A 21,850-nucleotide genomic window follows, 5' to 3' on the forward strand; every position below is an offset into this window, starting at 1 on the left:
AATAAAGACCTCTCCAGACATTCAGAAGCTGAGGGAATTTTCTAATATATGACCTGCACTACAAGAAATACTAAAGGAGAGAAACATCAAAATGGCGGCGTCAGGTGAGCCTCTCTAAAGCTCCCTTGCAATTTACAACTAATCGAACAACAATAACTCCACAAAGGACTCCCTGCACAACAGACAGGCAAGACGAAGAGGCCCACTACTGAATTCACCTAAAGGTGGGAGAATCGTGCAAGTGGGAGAGGAGAGAAGGGAGAAGTGCGGAAACGGAGCCCTGTGGGTGCAAGACACAGACCTAGCTCAGTTCTCCGAGCTCGCTGCATTTGGAACTACCGCAGCTGCGAGAGACAGAAGAACTCCGACTGCTAGGGCTCCATTTAAGGCTCACAGGGATGAAGGGGAAGCATATAACACGGCTGAACACAATGCTCACAGCAGAGACCTCGGAGAAAAGACAGAGGGAAGAAGGGTGAAAACAGTGGTTTCAGCCCTCACTGCCAAGAAGAGAATGAAAGCCTTAGGCACTGAGACTAGCTGCAGCCTCCCTACCCTCCCAGAGATCTACCAACCCCACAGTGCCCGGTGCTAGAGGCAGAACAGTAGCAGTGTCAGATCAAAATAATAGAATATTTGCTGTTCTGAGAACTGTGGACCACAGACACAGATTCACAGCCCAACCAGTTCCGGCAAAGGGGAGGGAACTGTGGCAGCAGGACCAGCTCTGGTGGTGGTCGCCGCCATTGCTCTGGGCCACCTCTGACAACTCAACCCTCCCCTGGCACCACCTATCTGGGCGGATACCTTCAGGAGTAAACAGAACTGCTGAAACATACGGGCTCTGAATCTGGTTCAAGAAGAGCTTTGGAACTTCAAAAGCTCTCTGCATACCCACACGGACAGTGCGCCCTGTGACCCAGGCGAACTATTAACAGAGGAGACGCCCGTCTCTCAGGGAATCCCCCTTGGTGTGAGAAGCAGGAATAGTGCAGAGAAAATATAGCACTACCATGTGAGAGAGAAAAAAAAGCCTGCAGTCGGAGAGAAAATAAAATATTCTACAAACACATACTAAAAAACAAAAGAAAGACCACTTCCTATCAACCTGTTGCAGAAGCCACTCCTGCAGATGTCTACGAATAGAAATAATAAATTAGTAATTGCCATGAAAAACCAAGGCAACAAGACAGCTCAGAAAGAAAGTGAAAAGTCTCCAGAAAAGAAACTTAGAGGTATGGAATTATGTGACTTAAATGACAGAGAATTCAAGATTGCAGTTCTGAAAAAACTCAACGAGATGCAAGAAAACACGGAAAGGCAGTTTAATGAAGTCAGAAACACAATCAAAGAACAACATGAGCATTTCACAAAAGAGATTGAAATTTCTAAAAAGAACAAATAGAATTTCTAGAGATTAAGAAACCAATAGAATTAATTAAAAATAAAATGATCAGCTTAGGTAGTAGAGTTGACCAGATTGAGGAAAGAATCAGTGACCTCGAAGATAAAAACCTGGAAATTACACGGATGGAAGAAGAAGGAGATTTGAGACTTAAAAGAAATGAAAGAAGTCTAGAAGAACTTTTCACATTCCTCAGAAAAAGGAATATAAGAATAATGGGCCGACCAGAAGGAGAAGACAGAAAGAAGGGAACAGAGAATATATTCAAACAAATTATTGATGAGAACTTCCCAAACTTGTGGACAGAACTGGATCCTCGAGTCCCAGAAGCAAATAGAACATTAATTACCCAAACCCAACAGTCCTTCTACAAGGCACATTGTATTTAAGCTGTCTAAAATCAATGACAAAGAAATAATCCTCAAGGCAACCAGGGATTGAACACGGTAACCTACAAAGGAAAGCCCATTAGATTATCATCAGATTTTTCAGCAAAAACGATACAAGAAAGGAGGGAGTGGAATCAAATATTCAAACTATTGAAAGAGACAAATTGTGAGCCAAGAATAACATATCCAGCAAAATATCCATATGAAGGAGGAATAGAAACCTGTCCACACATACAGAAGCTGAGGGAATTTTCTAATACATGACCTGCACTACAAGAAATACTAAAAAAGCCTATTCGACCACCATAAACAGGGACAATTTGTGGCAACCAAAACATAAAAAGGGGGAGAGTAAAGGCCTGAACTGGAATATGGCAATAGAGAAAGTAAGCGTGCTGAAGAAAATGGAACACTTTAAATATCAAACTTTCTTTTACATAAATTTAAGGGTACCACTAAAAAAAAACAACAACAAAAACAAAACAAAAACAAAACAAAAACAAAAAAAACACCCAAAACTGAAATACGTACTGTAATAAAAGAAGAAACAGAGGGAAACATCATAGAATACCACCACACAGACATAATAGACAACAACAAAAAGGCAAGGAAACGATAGATACACAGCGTTACCAGAAAACTAAAGATAGAATGAAACAAAATCCTCTCATATCAATAAACACCTTAAACGTAAATGAACTGAACTCACCAATAAAAAGTCACAGAGTAGCAGATCGGATCAAAAAACTAAACTCAACCATATGCTGTCTCCAAAGGACACATCTCAGTTAAAAGGACAAGCATAGACTCAAAGTGAAAGGGTGGAAATTGACATTCCAAGCAAATGGTACCCAGAGAAAATCAAGTGTAGCCATAATGATATCAGATGAAACAGACTTCAGGGTGAAAAAATAACAAGAAACAAAGATGGACATTTCATAATGGTAAAGGGGACTGTACAACAAGAAGAAATAACAGTCATCAATATTTATGCCCCCAAAAAGGGAGAATAAAAATATACCAAGCAACTACTAACAGAACTAAAGGGAGAAATTGACCAAAACACAACTATACTAGGGGCTTAAATACATCATTGACAGCTATTGATAGATCATACAAACAGAAAATAAATAACAAAATAGAAGCCCTAAATGACACATTACATGAAATGGACATCATTGACATATATAGAGCACTTAATCCTAAACCATCAGACTATACATTTTTTTCTAGTGTACATGGAACATTCTCAAGGATAGACCATATATTGGGACATAAAATCTGCCTCAGTAAATGTAAGAAGATTGAAATCATACCAAGCATATTTTCTGATCATAAGGCTTTGAAACTGGATATCAACTGCAAAAAGAAAGCAGGGAAAACCACAAAAACATGGAGATTAAACAACATACTTTTAAAGAACGACTGGGTCAAAGAAGAAATTAAAGGAGAGAACAAAAGATACATAGAAACAAAAGACAATGAAAACACATCCTACCAAAATTTTTGGGATGCTGCGAAAGCAGTTTTAAGAAGGAAATTTATATCATTATAGGCCTATCTCAAGAAACAAGAAAAAACCCAAATAAATAACCTCATGTTACACCTTAAAGAACTAGAAAAAAAAGAACAAGCAAAACCCAAGGTCAGCAGAAGAAAGGAAATAACAAAAATCAGATCAGAACTAAATGAAATAGAGAACAAAAAGACAATAGAAAAAATTAATGTGACAAAGACCTGGATCTTTGAAAATGTTAACAAAATTCACAAACAGTTGGCTAGACTCACAAGATAAAAAGAGAGAAGACACTAATTAACAAAATCAGAAACGAAAAAGGGGAAGTTATCATGGACACCACAGAAATACAAAGGATCATCCAAGAATATAAGAAGGAATATATACCACCAAATTCAATAACTTAGAAGAAATGGACATGTTCTTAGAAACATATAACCTTCCAAGGCTGAACCATGAAGAACTGGAAAATCTAAACAGGCTGATCACCAGTAACGAAATTGAATCAGTCATCCAAAACCTTCCCAAAAGCAAAAGTCTGGGACCAGATAGATTCACTAGTGAATTCCACCAAATCTTCAAACAGGATCTAATTCCAATCCTGCTCAAACTCTTCCAAAAAATTGAAGAAGAGTCAGTACTCCCTAACTCATTTTATGAGGCAAACATTACCCTGATACCAAAACCTGGTAAGGACAACACAAGAAAAGAAAAGTACAGACCAATATCTCTGATGAATACAGATGCTAAAACCCTAAACAAAATTCTAGCAAATGGAATACAACAACTCATTAAAAAGATTATTCATCACGACCAAGTGGGGTTCATCATCTGGGCACAAGGATGGTTCAACATCCGCAAATCCATCAATGTGATACATCACTGAACAAAATGAAGGACAAAAATAATATGATTATATCAATTGATGTACAAAAAGCATTTGACAAGATACAACATCCATTTATGATTAAAACACTTAATAAAATATGTATAGAAGGAAAATACCTCAACATAATAAAGGCCATATATGACAAGCCCTCAGCTAATTTCATGATTAATGGTGAAAAGCTGAAGCCCTTTGCTCTATGTTCAGGAACACGACAGGGCTGTCCCCTATCACCTATGCTTTTCAACGTAGTGTTGGAAGTCCTTCCCAGAGCAATCAGGCAAGAGAAAGAAATAAAAGGCATCCAAATTGGGAATGAAGAAGTTAAAATATCACTCTTTGCAGAGGACATGATGCTGTATATAGAAAACCCTAAAGGCTCCACCAGAAAGCTATTAGAAACAATCAATGAATACAGTAAAGTTGCTGGCTACAAAATCAACGTACAAAAGTCCACTGCTTTCCTATATACTAACGATGAAAGCTCAGAAAAAGAAATACAAAAAACAATTCCTTTTGCAATTGCTGCAAAAAGAATAAAATACCTAGGAATAAACTTAACCAAGGATGTGAAGGACCTATATGCTGAAAACTATAAGACATTTTTGAAAGAAATTGAAGAAGACACAAAGAAATGGAAAGACATTCCATGCTCATGGATGGAAGAATCAACATAGTTAAAATGGCCATATTACCCAAAGCAATATACAGATTTAATGCAATCCCAATCAAAACCCAATGGCATTTTTTAAAGAAACAACAACAAAAAATAATCACATTTGTTTGGAATCACAAAAGACCCCGAATAGCCAAAGCAATCTTAAGAAAAAAGAGTAATACTGGAGGTATCACACTCCCTGACTTTAGCTTGTACTACAGGCCTACAATAATCAAAACAGCATCATATTGGCAGAAAAGCAGACACAAAGACCAATGGAATAGAATTGAGATCCCAGAAATAAAACCACATAAATATGGATAGATGATTTTTGATATAGAAGCTAAAAGCATGCAATGGAGGAAAGACAGCCTCTTCAATAAATGGTGCTGGGAGAACAGGATAGCCACGTGCAAAAGAATGAAACTGGACTGCTAATTGTCACCAAGTACCAAAATTAATTCAAAATGGATCAAAGACTGAAGCATAAGACCTGACACAATAAAATGCATAGAAGAAAACATAGGTACTAAACTTATGCACCTTGGATTCAAAGAGCATTTTATGAATTTGACTCCAAAGGCAATGGAAGTAAAAGCTAAAATAAATGAATGGAACTATATGAAACTTAAAAGCTGCTGCACAGCAAAGGAAACCATCGAAAAAATAAAAAGGCAACCAACTGAATGGGAGAAGGTTTTTGCTAACAGTGCCTCCCATAAGGGGCTAATATCCAATATATACAAGGAACTCATGCAACTCAACAACAAGAAAACAAACAACCCAATTGAAAAATGGGCAGAGGACCTGAGGAGACATTTCTCCAAGGAGGTCATACAAATGGCAGATCAGCATATGAAAAAATGCTCAACATCACTAATCATCAGAGAAATGCAAATAAAAACTACAATGAGACATCACCTCACCTTATTCAGAATGGCTATCATCAACATGACAAATAGTAACAAGTGTTGGAGAGGCTGTGGAGAAAAAGGAACCCTCATACACTGTTGGTGGGAATGCAGACTGGTGCAGCTGCTATGGAAGGCAGTGTGGAGGTTTTCAAAAAATTACGAATAGAATTACCATATGACCCAGCAATCCCTCTCCTGGGTATCTACCCAAAAAGTCTGAAAACATTTATCCATAAAGACACATGTGCTCCAATGTTCATTGCAGCTTGTTTACGGTGGCCAAGACATGGAAACAACCAAAATGTCCTTTGAGAAATGAATGGATAAAGAAGTTCTGGTATATATACACGATGGAATACTATTCAGCGGTAAGAAAAGATAATGTAGGAACATTTGAGACAACATGGATGGATCTTGAGAGTATATTACTAAGTGAAATAAGTCAGACAGAAAAAGCAGAGAACCCTATGATTTCACTGATATGTGGTATATATACCACAAACAACAAAAGAACAAGACAAACAAATGAGAAACAAAAACTCATAGACACAGACAATAGTTTAATAGTTACCAGAGGGTAAGGGGGTGAGGGGTGGGGGATGGAAGATGAGGGTAAGGGGTATCAAATATACGGTGATGGAAGGAGAACTGATTCTGGGTGGTGAACACACAATGGGATTTATGGATGATGTGGTACAGAATTGTACACCTGAAATCTATGTAATTTTACGAACAAATGTCACCCCAATAAATTTAAAATAAAATAAAATAAAATAAAATAAAATAAAATAAAATAAAAGGATGGGATTCTAACAAAATTTATTATTGGTTGTTTGTGAATGCTATTATTTTTTTTTCATATATTGGGATTTCCTAGATTTTCAAACACAATGATACATTATTATTACCCATTTATTTATTTTCCTGAAACTAAAAAACAATAACAAGATATGTGTTTTCATTTGGATTTTCCATTAAGGAGTTCATGACCTTAGGCAAGTCACTTCCTCCTTTTGTGCTTTTCACCCATAAAGAGAATCAAAGATCATTGTTCTCAACCAATTACTCGCCCCTCCTTCCTCCACCTCTCATCATCTACTTTGGGACTTTTATTTCTAATCTTCAGGACTTCCTTCCTACTTCCTCACTCCTGAAATCAATGGCACAGAATTTAGACATTTTAGTGGTACGCTTTCTATTTGGTTTTAGGAATACTGCTGTAGTTGAGCTTCAGCATCTTTTTTTGTTTCCCCATTCTCTGGTTCCAAGAGCAGTCTTTGCTGTCAGTAACTTTTCTCTCACTCTTTATGAAGGTATGACAGTTTACTAAGGCCTTGATGTTAGGTTTCTTAAGCCCCAATTGGTGTAATTTACTGACATTATTACTAATGTGACAGTCTTCGAGGAAGTGAGCCAAGTGGATCATTTCTCTCTCTCCAAGATGAGTCTAGCTAATGCCACAAAAACTTTAAGTCCCAGCCCTAAATTTTCCAGTGTAGATCACTCTCTCAATATAGAGAAGATTTCATTTCAGTCAAAGAAGAGTTAGAAAAATGTAATCATAGGAAATTATAACTAGTTAGAAGGGTTTTCAGAAATCTAGTCTAGTGCTTTCATAGATTGGGTTATGGTTTATCAGTTGGTTGAAAAATATAGAAGTTCACAGCAAGTATTTTAAAAAATAAAAAGAATATATGAGAGTATTACATGCAGTACAATAAGTAATTTTTAATAAAACTCCCGATTCAGTTATATACTGGATCATGGCAGAAAGTGTATTTTTCACTTATGGTCTCTGTAAAAATTTAAAAAAAAGGTTTGAAAACAGGGCTTTAGTCCAATTCCCTCATTTTACAGACGGAGAAAGAGAAGATCAGAGAGGTAAAAGAACTTGTCGAAAGTCACACACTAAGTTAGGAATAAAAGAAATATGTGCATGCTGCGAGATTATGACTCTGGCCCCAACAATGATCACAGCCTGAGGCACATCAAACATCTACTGATCCTGTGTTTAAGAAAGACAGGAAAGAGTAGATGACTCCACCTCAAACTTCAGTGTGGAGATCAAATGGGAAATGATGGCCTTGAGTTGCTTTTCCTGTGACCAGGATGGACATCATCCATCTTGAAGTTCCCTGATATAAAAATGACCAAGTTGACGCTAAGTTACAACCTTTTCCTTCCAACCTTTATCTCCATCCTAGATGCATCCTTCTGTCAGGATGTTGGCAAAAAAGAAGCAGAAAGTTGTTCTAGGGAAAGGAGAAGATATGTTAAGTTCTACCTTTATTAATAAAGAATAAAATCAGGGAGGCATGTGGAATAAGGGATCCCAGACTAGAGCTAATATCTAGATCTTCAATAAGATGCAAGAAATTTTGTCAACCTCCTCTCCCATCCCTGCATTCGTTTTTGTCTCTTTCTATTTGTTCTCTCTAATAGCATTGAAACCCTTTTAAATCAAAAGATGTGGTTCTTGTGTTCAATGAGGAAAGGGAAACAAATAAGATTGGCCAATTCTGTAACCAGCCTCGAGGGGAATCTGAAATAGGGTAAAGTAGGTGCCATCATTTGAGGAAAGGAATCTGAGTTCCTGGAGTCTAAAGAAAGAAAAGGACCCGTGACAGCTAGCATGGCTTGGGGCTGAGATATGACCCAGTAGCTTAACTAGCAGGAAAATTTAGACCTTCATGACACCCCTGGAATGTCTATCACAGCTGTCCATTAGCTTGGCCTAGAAGACTTCTGACACATTTCATCAGGAATGACAGACCTAACCTTGTCTTCCTGCCAATTACCTGCATCAGTGCTCAGCAAAAGGAGATTGTTCCTAAATTCACATTAATTTTTCCCCTAATAGTTTAACTTTTACAAAATGGAGTTCTTTTTTTTTATTGGGGTGACAATTGTTAGTGAAATTACATAGATTTCAGGTGTACAATTCTGTATTACATCATCTATAAATCCTATTGTGTATTCACCACCCAGAGTCAGTTCTGCTTCCATCACCATATATTTGATCTCCCTTACCCTCATCTCCCTCCCCCCACACCCGTTACCCTCTGGTAACCACTAAACTATTGTCTGTGTCTATGAGTTTTTGTTTCTCATTTGTTTGTCTTGTTCTTTTGTTGTTTGTGGTTTATATACCACTTATCAGTGAAATCATAGGGTTCTCTGCTTTTCCTGTCTGACTTATTTCGTGACAACATGGATGGATCTTGAGAGTATAATGCTAAGCAAATGGAGTTTGTAACACATGAAAAATGTTTTTTAAAAAACAAGTAGCCTCAGAAACAAAAGTAAATAAAAGCCCATTTATTACTTAGTAGGACTTTAGCGGTGGCAATTATATGTTAATCCATGTTCTATGAAAACATATCACATTAGTGGATATAATATTTATATAGTTATAAGTATGAATATTAGCCACCAACCCAGCTGATACATTACAATCCCCTAAAAATAATCCTTGACAGCGTTAGCTGTACTAACGAAAAATTGAAGATAGAATCTGAGTGGGAAGATGTGTTCTTATATCAGTTCCCAATGTTTTAGGAGGCAGGAAGTAAAAACTCCATTACATTTTAGTCCCCAACACACACACACACACACACACACACACACACACACACTGCTTGGACACATTCTCCCTAGCCTGGATAAATATTACCATCTTTCAAGAGACTGATCTGAGACAAAACATAAACCAGGTTCAGCCTTAAAATCATCTAAACTGCAGAATGCACCAGCCCCAAGGCCCCAAAATACCTTTTGTCCCTTACCTTTCGGAGTTTGCGAATGACCAGGGTAAGAAGAAGCCAGAAAAGGGTAGCTGCAAGGCCAGTACAAACAAGAATGATGACTTCAATATTGGATTTCTCTTCAGAGCCTGAAATGAAGTCAAAATTTATTAAAAGGAAAATGAGTTAATTCATTGCAGAGACTGAGGAGAAGCAAGAGAAAATTACTTCCTTTTACAAAGCACATTTTATTTCTAAAGGACTAATGTCGCCAAATTGTGTGTATGCATGTATGAAATTTTTATGGTGTGTGGGCCTTGCCTACTGAGACTTAGAGAAAAACATCCCTGTTAATTGTACTAGATGACTCAAAATATGAGTTGAAAACATACTGGATATGGATATATATATATATATATATATATATATATATATCCATATCTCCATTGGTTCTGTGGCAGAAAATTGCCTGAGTTTAAATCCTGGCTCTACCACTTACCAGCTGCATGACTTTAAGCAAGTTACTAACCTCTTTTTGACTCAGTTTCCCTATCTAAAAATGGGAATAATGAAATACCACGTAGAGTTATTGAGAGGATTAAACAAAGGAGATAATGAGAAGTGAAAGTAACACAATACATGGCAAGCAATTTATTTTAGCTATCTTATTCGTATTATTATCTTTTCTGTTTTTTATAGTACACACTCTGTGGATTATCTCAGATCACTGGGAGGCCAGATTGTTAAATCAGCTTATATGGTTTGCCTGATATGCCTTAGACAAGAATAGCTGAGTATTCAAATGGCTGTAGTGAGGCCAAGATGGTGTTCCGACCAGTAACATGTCTTTGAACACACACAACTTTGCTCTTAACAGTTAAATACTCATCATAGCAGCATAGGACACTGAGTCAAAAGACCTTTCCATAAGCTTCAAATGTCTTACTCTCTTTAGGCTTCATATTTACAATGAAAGGTGATCAAAGGTCTAACATTCTCTGTTTATATTTCCGAATGCCTCCCAATATTTTCCAATCAACCAAAGGAAGTACTCTCATTTGATACTTTATATTTTGTAAAGCAATCCCATGTCTTGGCCTTCATTTGAACCACCTGTGAAAGATAGAGTACAGCTGGTGTTATTCTCATTTCAGAAATGAGAAATCTGAGACCCAGAAAGGCTGAATGACCTGTCTTAGATCCCACCAAGTTCACAAGTATTGGGAAGTGAACTCAGGTTTTCCAAATCATACTATTCCACACACCTTCCCATTGAAAGTGGATATATTAAGGACAGTACTTGTTTGTATACCCATGCTTGCCTTGTTCATTGTTCTTCCACACTGTGCACCCATCACCAAATGCATTTTTTTCTTTTCTGAGTTCCATTACTGATTACCAATGTAGCCAGGAATTTCCAACTTACCTTCCACAGTAATAAAAGCTGCTGTGCTGACTTCCCCCAACTCATTGGTTGCTTTGCACAGATATAAGCCCTCATCTTCTTTCTTGGCTCGCTCAATAATAAGGGTGTTGTTCTCAAAGAAGATTCCTGCATTGACAATACCCCTGTCATTAGTATCTGAGGTGTTATCCTTGAAGCCCAGTCTTAGAACATGCGAAGCCCCCATCTCATTAAATCAAACTTGGAATGGTTTCAAAGTCAAGTAATCTGTAAGGAGTTACACCAATTCAAGCCCTCTTGATTGGTCCTCAGACTTGGAAATAACTACACAAGATGTTCAGACTCGCCTGAAGCAGGGAGAACAGAAACTCCATTTTTCAACCAGTCAATCTTGGGCCATGGTGTTCCATTCACTTTGCAATCCAGCAAAATCTTGCCACTGCTGTTAACCTCAATATTGGTGAGATTCTCAATAATGAATGGAGCCACTCTTTCTGTAGAGACCAGGGTAAAAGAAGACAAGATTTTGGTGCAGGGTACCACAAATGCAACATTTAATCTTTGTCTCACCCCTCATGTTTAATCAGACATTTGGATGGTTAAGTGTTACCATATTCAGGAGAAGATGGGATGGATAGGGATAAAAATCTACTGTATGTGTAAAGTGTGCAGTGGTTTACATTTTGTGTCCTTCAAGTTATTCCTTAATCTTCACACTTAGTAAGGTGACCCTTAGCAACCTCAAGCAATAAAACTGACAGCTGAAGAGTCTTGGTATTAGAAATATCAAAACGTTCCTTTTTCCAAATTTTTCTATCATCTGTTTGACAGAGAATACAATTCATTCAAGATCTATTCCTTGGAATATCTCCAAGAGGCTTCAGTAAACAAAAGATTGACTGGCTTAGCCTATAAGTAATACAGAAGCAAGAGCCATATCCTGGTTCCATAGCCCACCCAGCAGTTGGCTTAAATGCTAAGAAGTTATGAGAAAGCCCATCCAATTCTACCTCTAATTAAGAGCTGAGTATTATGTTGCATCATTTTGGTGATGTTCCTCTGGGCCCAAGCCTTGCACGTGTACTGCCCTTTATCCTTCTGGGTAACATTCTTAATAACCAGCGTCAGTGAGATGGAGTAGTTATTTTTTAAGGTTTCTGTGTCTATAACAGGAAACTTCTCTCCAAGGGGGCTGAACCAAGCGAGATGATTGTAGATATATTTAGCTGCCTTGCATTTGAGCCGAGCATCATAGCCCTCGATCATTGAGACCAGGGGTTCTGCCTCCATGAAACCAGCCACATCTGTGAAGGTGAAGAAATGTCACTGTGAATATGACTAGGCAGGAGAAATTGCTATATAATAACATGTTTGTTCTTTTTCCTGAAAGCCACGTTGCAGAGACAAAACATATTCCCTCGAGGACAAGTGCCCAGTTGTAGAAACCCAACATTTCTTGCATTTCATTTTAAATGCCAACAATGGCAGAGGCCACTTTTAGCCACATACTGAGTACAGCTCTGAATTAGTTCCCAAGAAGGCTTATTTGAAGAACGTAGACAATGAAGCTTCTTGACTGATATAATGTGATAGGCCGAATAGTTCCCCATCCCAATAATGTCACAAAAGTATGAGTCTGAAAGTCTGCCATTATAGATAACTAACATATGTATTGTCCAACTTACAAACCTTCACAGCAATCCCCTTATGTTACTTTTCAAAACTAATGATACCATCAACCTAATTTCACAAATTAAAAAAACAACACATATACCCAATAAATTGCAGAAACAAGACTGAAACCCCAGGTCTACTGATATGAGTTTGCATTTTTGCCATTTCATGCTGCCTCTCCACAGGTAATTTCTTATTTTGGTATCTATGCTAGAGATACTTTTTATTAAATTAAAACATGATGTATGCAGGAAAATACACTTAAATGTGAATTCCCCTAGAAAAAATGTAGCACAACAGCTCTAAGCCAGATGGTAACACTGACCAGTTTCCCACAGATGTGATCTGGAAAGAAAAGAGAGGATCTTGAAATGAAACTCAGGATACCCAGATTTTCACTTGGAAGATAGCATACAGAAACACTTTTAATCTTTTTTGCAAATAGAATTGATATAAATTGTAAAGAAATAATTGACTGTCATACCAATGTTCTTACCCCCAAGAGATACATCAATTTTCACATCAGAACATTACACACACACACACACACACACACACACACAACTCTACACACACTTTCTTTTAAACAGAAATGGCTACAGTCTGGGAGGTTAGTTGTTGGATAAGAACTACTGGTGGTGCTGATACAGGCTTAAGAGTTTTAATCATTCCATTGCATTTGTGTGTGGGGTGTGTGTTGGGGGTCAGAAATGATAGAATGTTATCTTGCAGTCAAAGTTTTGAGATAGAATTAAATGATTAAAACATTCTACCTGTCATACAATTGTATTATCATTTCTTGTGGCTACTTGCTTCCAGCACCCCAAGATTTGCTTAATGTCCCTTGTACCAATATTTATCTTGATAAAGTCTACCTCTTGATCATTCACAGCTGTGATGTTCTTGACTGAAGAATATGGCTGGCTGAACAACTGAGCTGACAGCTTTCAAAATCTGTGCCCCTGTTATCTAACCCACTCGGTAGTGAACCTCCATAGCCCTGAATCCCAGCATCAAGTTTTTAATGCAGAAGACCCACTCAGGCATTAATAGGTGATTGCTGAATACAGGATAATTTCTCCCATCCCTTAATTTTTTTGTTCCCATAATCACATGCCTAATTTGGAGCTATTGTTTTTCTCTATGGCCACTCTTAGGCCACATTGCCATTTGTCTACTGGACATTTCCACTTGGGGATTGTTGACACTAACATGTCAACAATAACTCAACAAAACCTCTGACTATTTCTCCTTCAGAACAACTCGTCTTTTGAATTTTTCTCTGGTGGAAGACATCTATTTCCTATAACCAATGATTAAAAGCTCACTATCATGGTTGATTCTTCTCTCTCCCTCACCTTCTGCATTCCACCTCCCATCAGTTGCTAAGTCCTATCAATTGTTCCTTTGTCACAGCTTTCACTTCACCTTTCCTCTCAGTTTCCACTATGCAGTTATCCTAGTCTGGGCAGTCATTACCTTATGTCTGGACAATTATAATGTTTCCCTAACTGAGTTGCTCTCCTCCAGTCACACCATTCTCCAAACTAATTTCCTCAAGCCACCTCATTTATCTTCCTGAACCATAACTGTCATGCGGGCAGGCCTGCGGGGTGTCAGTTCCCACTTCCCACATAAGAACACAGGATATGGTGAGGCAAAAAAGGAACACCCATGGAGACATAGGTAGGGGAGTCACACCACTATAGTGTCACTGGAGACTGGATTCAAACGACGTGTGACCTGATGTGGGCTTTTCTGCCAACTGACCGACTCCACTTGCTAACTGTTATCCACCGTGCTAACTGCAATCCGCTCTTGCCAGCTCAGTCACCATCTTCTTGCTAGCCCCCATTTTTTGCTAGCGTAGCCATGGCAGTTATATTAGTACCCAACGGCTCACTGGTTACAGCTGACGGCCAACTAGCCACAGCTGCTGGCCATCCAATCACAGTTGTGGCCATTTACTACCTGAGCCAGCACCTTTCTATGTGAGGCCGAGAGCCTGGAAACTGCTCTCTGAGGCTCTGTCCCCACAATAACTTTGATCAAAACCCCTTTCCAAAGCTCTCAATGACTCCTCACTGCCTCCAGATAAAGTTTATATTCCTCCCTCAAGGTAGGCCCCTCTAAGGCCCCACTCTTCCTCACCAACCATGTCATCCAGCTTCTCCATAAATCTGTTCTCACATGCTCAATTGTTCCACATGTTCCACAATTATATTACATTGGCTTCTGGTAATCTTTTAGTGTCAAGTTAAAAGTTACCTCCTCATATAGGTCTTCTCTGACCACCCACTATAAAGTAGGCTTCCCCTCTCTACCTAACTATTCTCTCTCTCATGCATTTATCACAAGTACAAAATGGCTATTCATTTATTTATTGTTTCTTTTTATCATTGCAATCTAAACTCTATGAGGACAAGGACCACACAAGTTTTAGTCAGTGCTATAGCCCTAACATCTAGCACAGTACTTATCATGTCACAGATGTTTAATAAATATTGGTAGAATGAATGAGTGTTGATTGATCAATTCCAACCTGTATACCTTTTGCTCATGCCACCTTCTTCTCTTGAAATGCCATTCCCAACTTCTCTGTTTTCGTGAATCATACCTATTTATCCATCACTGTTCTGGTCTTTTTGAAGCCCCTTTGGCTGCCCCTGCCCAAACTGACCACTCCCTTTTCTGTGCTAATACTATCTGACATTATATACATAATGCCTTGAAGTATTTGTTACATGTTTCTCTTTATTATCAGTTGGTTTGTATGATGCTTGAAGATACCTTATCAAGAATAGGAAGGAAAATAATATGCATTGACTGTACTTCAAAATTTAGAGCAAACTATCACATAATATATTTTTATTCTCATAAGTGTCCCTGAGTCTTTTTCATTATTTTCCATCTTGTCTCACTCATTATCTTGTCTTGACTCCTTAGAGTATAAAACTACTTCAGGTAAGGAATCCCATCTTGGCTATTACAAAGCACTTTATGAACACTCATCAATCATTGACCAATGTTTTAAGATGTTGTATGTAATGATCATCTTTTCTGTAATGCAGTTGACAACAAGATATTGATGGGGATCCTGGAGACTGCCTTTTGGGAGATGAGTTTAGCATAGCTATAGTTACTAGACTTAAAACTATTATATAGTCAGGCTCCAAAAGGCCAGAGGGTCTCATGAAGGTGAACAGGCATGCTTCAGGCCAGGCTGGGTCATGCTTCCTGACAAAAGTTCTCATGCATGTCTGAAATTGTGAAAGGTAAAAGCAAAGCCCTGAATTCCATGCCATGAAGGTATTTTTCAGCTATAGTCTCTGAACCTAATAGTGCCTTATTTAACAAAGAACTGAGTACTGGAATGGATGAGATACTTGATTATTATGGACTAAATTTTTGTGCCCCCCAATTCATATATTGAGGTACTAACCCCCAATGTGATGCTATTTGGAGGTGGAGCCTTTGAGAGGTAATTTGAGGTTTATATGAGGTCATCAGGGGAAAGCGATTATGATGGAATTAGTGTCCTTCTAAGAGGAAGAGAGAACAGAATCTTCTCTCTCTCCACTCTCTGCAAGCCAGAAAGAGAGCCCTTACCTGGGAAGCAAATTGGACAGCATGTTAATTGGACTTCCCCAGGTTCAATAAATGTGAGAAATCAATTCCTGTTCTTTAAACCATCCAGTCTGTGGTATTTTGTTATGAGAGCCTAAGCTGACTAAGACATTGACATTTAAAGCTTTTTAGGAGAGAGACAAGAAGGTTGCTGTGTTTGCATGACTGAAATTGACCTGACCGGTGAATCTAACAGGAAGTGGTAGCTAGTTTTGCTGGCTGCATTTTAGCCCTAATTTCCCTCCTTTCTCTTTCTTTCCCTTCCCCTATATGGCTGTATGAATGAATGAGTTTCAAGCCTGATGTTTCAGAGGATGTGTCACTGCCTTATTTCTCCCACCTCAGCCTAATATAGATGTCTCCAATGACTCATACATATAAAATACTTATTTTTTCATAGTGTGCACCCTAGAAATCATGACTTATGGGGACCAGATGAAGGGATTAAAATCTGGATATTTTTGTCTTCAGATCTTTGAAGGTCTGTTACTAGGAAGAGTAAGCAGACAGGCTTTGTTGCGACTTCAGTGAGATTAGGAGTGTGGATGGAAGCAAATTTAGTATAAGGACAAACTTTCTAATAGACATGCCCCAAGAAGGAGAAGGCTGCCTCAGGAAGTAGGGGAAAACCGTATTTCCCTGAAAATAAGACCTAGCCAGACCATCAGCTCTAATGCATCTTTTGGAGCAAAAATTAATATAAGACCCAGTATTATATCATATCATATTATATTATATTATATTATATTATATTATTAGACCCAGTCTTATATTATATTAAAATAAGACCAGGTCTTATATTAATTTTTGCTCCAAAAGATGCATTAGAGCTGATCGTCCAGTTAGGTCTTATTTTCAGGGAAACACAAAAGTTCTCTATCACTGGAGACACTCAAGTTGAAGTTAAATGAATCCTTGGAGGAAATGTTGTGGTTGTAATTGAAGCATTAGGAGAAAGGAGAGGAAGTCTGGACTAGGTGATCTATAAGGAACTTTAGGATCTTGGCAATGTGCAATTCTAGGACATTGAAAGGGGACAAATAACAAAAGCTTTTCTACACTCTATTTCTTTTGCCCTTAATTCTCTAGGAATACCCTCCCATGCAATTTGCTTCTGGAAAAGTCAAACGCTGTCCAGAAAACTCCCCATCTGAGGCATATGGGAAGTACAGAGCATCTTGTGAAATCCCAAATCTATCTGAAAACCACAATGCCATTGATTTTTGTGACAAATGGGAAAGAAATGAGGTCATATACATCAAAGTCTTTGGAAGATTGCCAGAGGCAGTCGAGGGGTTTTGGGTATCTGAATTCCAGCTTTTTTGCACTTGTTTTAGCATTGCTGAAACTCAGATATAAACCATGGCAGTTGCCAAAGGTCCTCTGAGCCCAAATTATCAGCTTGTAACAGCTCAGTCTCTTTAAACTAGCTGTTTGTTCCCTAAAAGAACAGGTTTCAAACTACAGTCATTGGCCATAAAAAATTACAGACAAGCTCAGTGAATGAAAATAGATGATTAGACATGTGCTTTTGGTTGTAATTATTAAAAATAACAACTTTGAGTTGGGGCAAAGGTGAAACCATTCAAAAAGCATTAATTTGCTTGAAAACAAGAATCCTCCACGGACTTGAGTTATACTCGGGAAAAGTCCCACTTATGCCATTAGTGCTTAGCTTTAGGATAAAGAGTTTGGAGACTCCACTTTGAGTTTGTACTACACTCTTCATCTTTTAGGTGCCTATGTTTTTAATACTCAGTTTAATTATATCTGGAAAAGATGAGTAGTTCATATGTCACTTCCACTGTCAGGCTCAGGCAGAGAATCCTTGTGGGTTATCTTTTTTTATATTCTGAACAACACAGATTAGAAGGGGTTCAATTCTACTTCATTCCACTGCTTCTTTTGGACATATGCTCTGGCAGAGAGGTTTTGAATGTGACTGTTACTTTTCTCATGTTATCTGATCAGAGAGGTCCTATTCAGATCAGTAGTCCTCCACGCTGAGAAGCAACTTGACAACAGTAGTCCCTCTGTTGTGTTGGGGCTTAAGCATGTGAGCTTAGAACAGTCATTCCTTCTAGAGGAGAAAGAAACTCAGTTTGCAGCAAACTGTGGTGGCCCAAGGCTCTAACCACCAATGGGGACAGAGAAAAGAGCTGGTAGAAACTGTCTGCAATTACATTTGTAAAGCCAAATCTTTACAGATTTTCCTTGCTGACACTGTGCTCTGGGTTGCTTGGGATCAGGGTGGGGATGCCCTTTCCTGGAAACTTGCTTGTACATATGGTAAATTTCCCCTAAGACCACGAAGTCATCATCATGTGAAAGAGCCCTGAGAAAATCTATACCGTCATCTGAGGTCCCTCTCCTCAGTTAAGGCAGCCACCTACATTGGGCACCTAAGCTGATCTTAGAAAATGACAGAAGAAAGAAGGTTTTGCTTGGCTTATTATGCATTTGCAAATAATAATTATAATAACAACAACAACAGTAATAATAACAATAAGGTCTTAGTTTCCCGGGGTTTTATCTATGAATGATTTAATTTAAAACTTCTACATTCCATGGTTTCTGTTTCTGAAGCTATTGGGACAGTCCAGCTGCCTCTGGTTTGGGCTAGGCAAAAGAGGGGCAAAATGATCTGAAATAACATATCAGATGTCTTGTAAACATGTCAGAAATGTGCTAATGAATAGACACAAATATTTATATAAGTGGAAAAATTAATAAAATGTCAAAGTAACAGAGGGCAGATTTTCAGTCTGGAATAGCAAGAACAGAGATCCTTTCCTTCCTCATCTCCCACCCCTCCGTCTTTCCATCTCCTTCTGTCTTCCTATGCTCCAAACATTATATCTTAAGACTTTTCCCAAAGTCATTGTTATGGAATTGCAGTTGCATCAGCTTATCTCCACTATTGTTGTTTTTCCCCTCATACTATAGATGGGCAAGATGAGTCCAAGGGAAGGGAAACAATTTACCAAGATCATACAACCAGGTTTAGCAATAGAGCCAAGACTATATCACTGGTTTTCTAATTTCTCATTTATAATTCTCCTTTGGTATTGGAGTATAGTTTTCCTATGACCTAGCACCACCCTATTCGCCCCACCTCCCCAGAATAAATTAGATGGGGCAGTCATTGGTAATGAAGATGACTGATGCATAAACAAAGTCTTTCAGCCTTTTAATCTGAGCTACTTAGGGAAAATCAAGCTGATTGGGGTGCATAATAATCTCTAAGTCTAGGAAAGGGTGTTTGAAAGTTGGATCACCAGCCTGTTTCCATGGAGAACAGAATGAGAGTGGGAGAAGAAGCTGAAATTAGAGCAATGAAATTACAGTTAAATTCAGTATATTTTATGCATAATTGTGATGGTGTTTGAGAAGTAGGGTGAGTTGCTTGAACAGTCCTATCTCCCTTGGGGACCACTTCCCATGTTTGACATTTGGCAGTCAGGAGTGCCAAGTGTCTGCACATTTGTTTATTCCTTTCTGTCTTTCTGAAGATAAAGGGTAAGACACAAAACAGTCTCTTTTTCTGGGCAGCCAGGACAGGGACAGGAATTATGTGTGTCCAGCAGAGCAGTGTGCCGCCAGGGATTTTAAGAAATCATTCTGTTTTATTCAGAATACACAAGCTTCCTCCTCCCCAGCCTTTCCCTCAATTGGGAGCCCATGCTTTTCTGTTAGGACATTCTCCTTGAACCTTTCTCAGCTCACTCCAGCTGTTTCCCATACAGCTATTACATGACTTGAGAAAAGAAAGAAGTTGCTGTCCAGAAAAAAAAAAATGGAAAAGACTGAATTTGCTGCCTCCATTCTCAATGACTCATTCTCATGTATGTGTGGTGGCAGAAACATCTGTTCACTCACAGATCCCAGGCCTACTATGAGACGTAGTCCAGTCCTCTGTCTTCCAGCCCATTCTTTCTATTAAAACTACAAGCACAGGGCTACCCTGTCAACCTTATTATTACTTTTTGTATAGGACTTGGAGAGAATAAGAGAGAGGCCAGGATGGTTTAGACTTAAACTGCTCTTCATTCCCCTCACCAATTTTCTGGCCTGACTGCTGTCCTTAGTTCCTGGGCCCATTGTCTCCTGAAATCATCCTGAAGTGTCTCCCTGTTGGCTCCGCTTTGCACCATCTAAAAATGCTTAGTATCACCTGTAAGCTTGGAAACTATCACTGTGAACCCTCTTTTCAGATCAAGAAGACTGTTCTCAGAACAAATTCCAGAGCACACACTGTTATTTATATATCCTCAACCAGAGAAGGTCTTCTTTTGTTCCATTTATATAAATCATTCTTCCAATATCATTGTGACTTTTTTCCTTTATGTTGTCTCTATGGTGGAATATTCTTAAAGTTTCTACTCAGAGGGCTTTCTGAAAGTCTAAATGAATTATGTCCAATGTTTCTTTCTTAGCTACATGTATCCTCTCAAATAATTCCCATAAGTGAGGCAGGCCTGATTTCCCACATCAGGATCTATAAAGAAATGACTCTTTCTGTGTGTGTACACTTTCTGTATGAACATTACACTGTGGCTTGCTGTACCATACAATCTAAGAAGTTCATCTTGATGAGGCCTATATGGATAAGTTCTCCCCTAGAGGATGGCTATGATATTATTTTCAGGAGTAATATTTTAGTATCCAAGAAATCAACAGAAACAAAAACATAGAGAATACTACTAGAATAAGCTAGAAAGGAGAGCTTTGTCCTGGGCTTCAAGGAATCTAAGGATCCCCAGACTCTGGGGATAGAAATATAAACTGTTTTCTGCTACACAGAAACTGTCTTTGAGTAAGCTGAAAAGGGATCTCTGTGGTGAATCATGAGCTGAAGATGAGTCAGGTTGTCCAGATTTATGACACTCTCCTAAGCGGTTATATTTCTTCAGTTTGTCATAACTTTCAATAAAATAATTTTGAATAATTCCACTTTGATCCAGCTGAGCTACAGAGAATCAAGGAAATGACCCCTTTTCCATATTTAGCCCTGAGTATTAATAGGGGAACAGAATCCCTCTGAGGCCAGAATTGTGGCAGCAGTGGTTATCAAGGAGTAACCACTTTTCTCAAGCAAAAAGCGACGTATTTGTTCAGAAGCTAGGCCAATAGGGCTTTTGCCCTGACCATCAGGGTGCTTTGCTTCACAGTGTGAGTCTTGGAAGAGGTTTTTTTTATAGAAGCCATGTCAATTTCTCCATATACTACAGGTTGCCTCAGTGATTTGGTGAGTTCAAAGATTAAGTAAGTTGTTAAGAGTATAGATTCTGCAGCCATGCCACCTAGCTCCACCTCATTCTAGCTATATTTGAGCTTTACTCCAGTTACTTTATATGTAAAACAACAGTGCCCACTTAATAAGATTGTCGTGTGAATTAGTTGCATTAAACCATTGAAAGCATATAGTATAGTACCTGGCACATAGGAAGAGCTCAATGAATGTTAGCAGTGGCTATTGTTATTATTACTATGTATGAATCCATCAGTCTCCAGAATATGAAAGGCAGACTCATTGATCTTAGGTTTCCAGAATGTCTTCAGAAGCCCTTGTTTTGGGAAAGCCATGAGCCAATTGGAACTCAGCAGCTATCTATAGTAGCAGGTGTTTATGC

The 21,850-nt window shown here is 38.5% G+C and overlaps 1 protein-coding gene across 2 annotated transcripts in view; it reads right to left on the minus strand.

The window, feature by feature from the left end:
• LOC308494672 (vascular endothelial growth factor receptor kdr-like) overlaps positions 1-21,850 on the minus strand; it is a 334,242-nt gene that overhangs the window by 112,346 nt on the left and 200,046 nt on the right. For both annotated transcript variants that reach the window (XM_081042530.1, XM_081042529.1), the window contains 4 exons: positions 11,927-12,220; positions 11,264-11,410; positions 10,938-11,063; positions 9,554-9,660 (listed from right to left, as the gene is read on the minus strand). In XM_081042530.1, coding sequence (XP_080898656.1) covers positions 9,554-9,660; positions 10,938-11,063; positions 11,264-11,410; positions 11,927-12,220 — 674 coding nt within the window. The remainder of the gene's footprint in view (positions 1-9,553; positions 9,661-10,937; positions 11,064-11,263; positions 11,411-11,926; positions 12,221-21,850) is intronic.

This window comes from Rhinolophus hipposideros (assembly GCF_964194185.1).
Source record: "Rhinolophus hipposideros genome assembly, chromosome: X".
Classification (NCBI taxonomy): Eukaryota; Metazoa; Chordata; class Mammalia; order Chiroptera; family Rhinolophidae; genus Rhinolophus; species Rhinolophus hipposideros.